The sequence below is a fragment of the Phoenix dactylifera genome, chromosome 5 (genome assembly GCF_009389715.1).
Source record: "Phoenix dactylifera cultivar Barhee BC4 chromosome 5, palm_55x_up_171113_PBpolish2nd_filt_p, whole genome shotgun sequence".
NCBI classification, from domain to species: domain Eukaryota; kingdom Viridiplantae; phylum Streptophyta; class Magnoliopsida; order Arecales; family Arecaceae; genus Phoenix; species Phoenix dactylifera.
This window is the reverse complement of record NC_052396.1, coordinates 799,494-805,531: the sequence shown is the minus strand read 5'-3', so window position 1 is coordinate 805,531 and position 6,038 is coordinate 799,494. Positions and strand designations below refer to the sequence as shown.

The following is a 6,038-nucleotide window of genomic DNA, read 5'->3' as shown; positions in this document are numbered from 1 at the left end:
GCCCATACATGTCCTTCACTGCCACATCAATTTGGAGGAAAGATCAACAGAGCCTCTCCTCCTCATCCATCTAAACCAATCCATCTCAGAGTTTATTGTGAAAAAACCTAATTAATTACCTTTTCCACTTGACCCTTGCACCATCCCCACAACCTTAGCTCCATGGCTTTCTACAAACAAATGCCTATGGGCAGCCTTGTTAATGATCATTATTTGGGCTTCTCATGCAGCATCGTGCACCCTTTTCGACACATCATTGCTGGAGAAGCACGACCGGTGGATATCTCAGTATGGGCATGATATAACCTTCGCCACGACATTAGTGGCTACTTCATCAGGCACTGATGGTCTGCTCCTCGGAGAATGCGGTCCAAATCTGTTTTCAGATGTTTGAGAAGGCGACGCCTCCTCATTGTCAGCTCAAGAACTCACTTTAAAGGCAAATGTCATGTGCATTGTCGCAGCTGAAAAAGAGCTGGGCTTCAAAATGTAACATCGAATTGATTGAATCATTCATTGCTGCAACTACAAGCTACCGAACAACAGTTTGCAGACCTCACCAGTGACGAATTCAAGCCTTTGTACGCTGGATTTGGGCCATACCAAGCAAGCTCGGGGAAGGCAGTGAAGAGCTTCAACTATGAGAACATCTTTGCAGTGCCTGCAAGCATGGATTGGAGGGCTAAGGGCACAGTTGCTCCCATCAAGGATGAGGGCCAATTTGGTAAGTAAATGGTTGACCTAGCAGATGTTACACTGCCCCTTTGAATCGTCTTACTAAAGACCTAAACTATAATGTAAACTGACAAAGTGTCCAATTTTATAAACCGCAAACTTACCTGAACCTAACGTGACTCAAGCCAGATTCTGTTGCGATGAGTGAAAGAGGTAACTACGTTGGTGCAGCTCAGGTAGGAGGTACGTCAACATGGAAGCTTTTCACGGGAGTGAAAAGCTTCTCCTCGAATATGAATAAGTCTTCTTCGTCTATTAAGGGGTGAAACGAGCAAGCGGAGGCGAAAAACGGAATATCGCAGGTGCCCCATCAAAGTAGTAGCCTCCTTCCCTGTAAGAAGCCCAGTCAGTGTACTCCAGACTAGTGGACCATAGAAAGACGGGTGCCCACAGACCAACGTAGCCCACAGTAGCCCGCATACAATGGGAAGTCAAAAATGGTAGTTGTTTCCTTTCGTGTTGGATCGAAGGAGCTACTGGGCTTGAATGAAAGACGCGTAGTTCCGATACGAAAAAAGTGAAGTGAGGGTGGAGCAGCGAAATTTCATCTCGTGTAGTGGGTGTCCGTTTGGATGGAAAGAAAGTGATCCATCCAGTTCGGTTCATTTACATTGTTGTTTTATCTCCTGTTCGTTCGGTTGGAAGATCATATCGTTCCGCCGCCATGGAATAGATCGACTCAGTTCCCGTTCTTTTCCGGTGCACTCGCTTTATATCTCCGACACACAAGGAAGGACGCGGTGGGAAGGAAGCAGCCCTAGCCTCTGTCCGGCCGATCATTCGCTGGCATCTTGCATTCACGCCTCCGTTGACTGCCGCTCGGGGATGTAGTTGTAGATACGTGAGTCTTAGTGGGTCGTTGGCTCCACCTGTTATCTCCTTCTACGACATGCTGTTGTCGTCGCCATATCAAATATGTCACTTAGTAATATCTGCCTCGCTGCGGGTCAGCACCTCCGAAAGAAACGGAGGACTTCATTCAGTGACTCCGCGATCGCCCTCTGAACGATCAAGGGAGTGAAAAGTCACCCAGTTCACGGTGAGCCGGGGAAGAGGTCAGTCCTTTTGCTCTTGTTCAACTCGGAGCTTGGGAAGCTCGGACCCGGTCAAGATCCGAAGAACGACGTAATTTTAGGGCCTTGACTGGGGTTCAGGTTTAGGTTGTCAAGCTCACAGTTGAGCACTTTGTTGGTTGGTCTGCATCTGAAATGGTCCATAAGGCCATACTGAGACTGCCAGACAAAGTAATGGTAACCTTGAATTCTTTCATTTGTTTGAATTGCACGCTTGACATTTGATTTAATGCACGAACTAGGGTTCTGTTGGGTTTCGCTGCAGTAGCTGCAATGGAAGGAATCACCAAACAGGGCACTGGTATGCTGATTTCCTTATCAGAGCATGTGCTTGTGGATTGTGACGTTGATGGTGAATACCAACGATGCAACGAGGGCTATGAAGATGTAGCAGGAAACAATGAGACGACACTTCTTTAAGGCAGCGGCCAAGCAGCCGGCGTCTGTTGCCATCGAAGCCAGCAATTCTGCTTTTCAGTTCTATCCAAGCAGGGTTTCTAGTGGTTACTGTGGGACTGATTTGCATCATGGAGTTGCTGCAGTTGGATATGGTGTCGGCGACTGGACCAAACATTGGCTCGTTAAGAACTCATGGGGCTCGACATCAGGCGAGAATGGATACATTAGGGTGGAAAGTGACATTAAGGCCAAGGAGGGGTGGAGCTTTGCAGTGCCGCCATGCAGGCATCTTACCCCACTGCATGAGGGGAGTGAATGAACTCTTCATGGAACCTGCTTACCTTGCCACTGTTGCTGCTCCCCACTGAGGCAGGGTTCCTTAAACTCGGGATACATGTCCAGCTTTTTTTAACAAAAAGAAGGCCAGTAAAATCCTTAGCAAACTATACGATGCTTGGAGTCTTCAACAACTTGCTTATTTAACTGGCGTACAAGCAGTATGAACTTTCATGGCAAAGGAATATCAGGAAACTATTTTGTTTAAAGCAGATATGGCTCTAGTATTGGGAGAGCTGTTGTTTGTTCTCTCTGGTTTTTTTTTTTTTTTGATGAATGCCGTAGTTTCTTCCAGTAATTCTCTTTGAGGTTGCTCTTGTATGAACTAAAATCCCTTCTTTTGCTTCCTTTTATCAATCATAAAAAATCAAACATGGGTGGACTCTCACCTCTTTCTCAAGAAGAAATTGTAAATGAGTCAAGTTCGTCTAGATGCGACAGTAACTGTAGATACGACCTTATCTACAACCTTTTATTGAGTAGGAAGATATGAAGCAGCATCCAAAACGTGACCTTTCAGCGAGTCAGCTTATCTATCAATAGATATTGTCCCTAAGAATATTTAATATCATTTAATTGACTGATCTTGTTGAAATAGTTCTGAGCAGAAATTGATCTCATTATCTTATGCATTTCAACTGATTGATAATACAACAGCGATTAAGAATTAAAGAAATTATATTCTGACTTGCACGAAACTGTTGCTTGACCATGGGTTCTAAATCATCAAATTGATTAGGTGTCACCATCGGGACAATGAGTTCTCAATCGCCACCTCCATAGAACATATGCTGTGGAAAAGAAGTTCACTGGTGATACTGAAATCAGACGATTACTAGAGCACACATAAAAACGTGAGCATATTATTGCTCGGAAAATTTAAGGTCAATTTATTAAAAAAAAAAAAAAACAGGGTGCATTGATTTTTCGGTTTTTTTGCAAGCAGGGTGCATTGATTTATTGTTTGCATTTTGTTAAACAAGTTCGGAAAAGCACAATATACTTACTTGATAAATTCTGATGAGATTATAATTTGACTCTTGAGAGATGTGTAACCTGGTAAATCTAGAGAACCAGCCTGGCAAGATGTTCAAGATTTTTTTTTTAGAGAAAGAATTATTAATTATAATGGACAATAAACAAACAGCAAGTTCCTAACCTTTGGGCAGCTATTTGTCGTTCTTATTTCACGTTTTCTTCTTTAACTTATGTTGTCTGTGCAACTTATGTATAAACTGTGGCTTCCATCTTGGTGATGCCTGCAATTTAAATTTGCAGCAAAACAGAAAGTGGATTTGAGCATTCTTCCTGTTCGACATTCCTTGAAATATAATGGCCCCATTGCAAGCAGCATCATAGAAGGTACGCATGCATGACTGGTCATGCTTGTACGTTAAAACTTACCATATACTTCATCACTCGACCATACTAAAAATTCAGAAATTAATTGACGTGCATCAGATTTTGCAAGCTATTGTTAACTAGTGCTTCATCAAGAAGTGATACAATGATTGGAATATTTCTGGTGAAGCAGTGCTACGATTCCACCAAATCAACTATTGGACGACGAAATAAAAAAGAAGAAGAAGAAGAAGAAAAGATTGCCTAAGCAAATCGACTAAAGGAGGTAAAAAAGGAAATAATATCTCTAGCTAGTTTGTATTCTTGGGGACTTATTTTCATCAATTAATCTATCTCGATGACCGCGCCAAATAACTTAATCTGTTCCTTCTTCCGAGCCGCCCTCCTTACATCGATCGAGTAATAGCAGTTCTCGAGAATCTCGTTGTCCGTGAAAGCCTTAAAGATCAAAGTATCGTCAGGCTTAAGAGCCTTCTCCTTGGCGAAGGAGGACCACCCCGAGACAAACGCATACCGTTGCCCACAGCTTGAGCGGCAATATTGGAAAATCCACCATCGCCGGCTCTGCTCATCCCAAAACATAAGATAAGGCGCATCCGGAAAGAACCTTTTTGCTGGTTGTGCCGGTATGATCAGCCGATTCAAATATTGCATGCCGCTGTATGTCAGCTTCAAGCCGAACAACTCGCGGCCCTCTGTATTTCCTCTCCCGTCGCCATCGCTGCGAGGGCCCGTTGGTATGGCAGAGTGACCGCCAATGGACAAGCGGTGGGAACTGGAGATTGGATCTTGGAACCCAAGCTTACGTACAGGAAGCTCGGGCCGTGAGAGATTACTAACCAGGTTGTTGATGTAGTGGATGCCAGTGGCATATGTTTGAGCTATATTCCAGACAGCGTTGCTATACGGCATCGGCATTCCTGATCCAAGACGTTGCAGTGTCCTGGCATTGTTCCCTCTAGCCCTGCTCGAAGAACTCGAAGCCATCATCATTGCATGCGTCCCCTCTTGCCTTGTTGGAAAGTGGTGCAGCGAACTCGAGATATGGAACCCTGGATCGTCCACCTCTTCCTTCACAGCAACCCTGAGAAGAAAAACAATGGAGGATTAACGTACGTTAATATATAAAAATAAGAGGACAGAGGATTGAGTTAATCTTACAAGGGAAATCCGTATTGATTGCTCGGTAGAGAAGCCATGTTGAAAGCAATGAAGAGGAGGCGGCGCCGCTGGGACGGAGCAGGAGGAGGAAGAGGCGTTTGTATAATAGCAACGAGGAGTAGGAGGGGTTTATATAATTGAGAATCCAACTAGAAGAAAGGAAAAAAGAATCCAGAAAAGGAAACTTGCATGATGGGTCGCGTCCAAATAGGTAGATTCGGATCTCTCCGATGACACAGCAGAGGCAAGCTTATTATGAGCAGAAAAGGGCGGTGCCATAGCTAAGGCTTTCCTATTTGTTCTTCGTTTCCTTTTTTGAAATCTACACACTAAATCTTAATTCATTAGGACATCCATATTTAGTCGGCCTGACTAGATTTGGTGAGCTGGTAATGGTACTTGGTTTCTTTGGGAGATTTGGTTGAAGAGGAACGTAATATTCGTGGAATCAAAGTCCACCATAACCCAGATACACCCACATTTGAAACAGAGAAGTGATAGTCAGATCATCCATGTTGCGAGCAACGTGGATTAATGGAGGTGCCTCTTTTAATATTACTTGCAGCATTGGTCAGCCATACGTTACAACCTCGCACATCAGCGTCATGGCAAGTTTATGTATTTATAGATGGTTATAGGAAAATTTGTTTATAAAGTCCCCTAATCACCCTGTTCCCCAGCAGCCGCCACATCTACACCATCCTCCCAAAACCATCAAATTTTCCTATGCACCACCACCAGCCTTGGACGGTTTTACGTCCTGGAGTATCCTGAAAAAGGGCTCATAGATACATACCCCTTAGGAGGGGTATCTATCAAGCTCCTGCTACCATATTCATGAATAAGCGCAAGAGCCAAATGCCAAAAATCTGTATGGAGACAAAAGCTTCCAATCCCTCCAACTCAGAACGTTCTGAATACCTTAAATCCATCTAAAAGGTGATTTATGGAATACGCCTCTCTCAGATGACA

General features: G+C 43.9%; 1 protein-coding gene and 1 long non-coding RNA gene across 2 annotated transcripts; one reads left to right on the top strand and one right to left on the bottom strand.

The window, feature by feature from the left end:
* Positions 1-453: 453 nt before the first annotated feature.
* Positions 454-2,950, top strand: LOC103717105. The gene is made up of 2 exons (XR_605637.4): positions 454-724; positions 2,051-2,950. It is a non-coding gene; the product is annotated as an uncharacterized LOC103717105 (long non-coding RNA).
* A 1,279-nt stretch (positions 2,951-4,229) lies between these two features.
* LOC103717106 (B3 domain-containing protein Os02g0683500-like) lies at positions 4,230-4,892 on the bottom strand. The gene has a single exon (XM_026808458.2). It carries the CDS (start codon positions 4,890-4,892, stop codon positions 4,230-4,232), a length of 663 nt encoding a protein of 220 aa, XP_026664259.2.
* Between the last annotated feature and the right edge of the window lie 1,146 nt (positions 4,893-6,038).

Coding starts and splice junctions, on each gene's coding strand:
- LOC103717106 (XM_026808458.2), bottom strand. CDS start 4,892: ATGGCTTCGAGTTCTTCGAGCAGGGCTAGAGGGAACAATGCCAGGACA.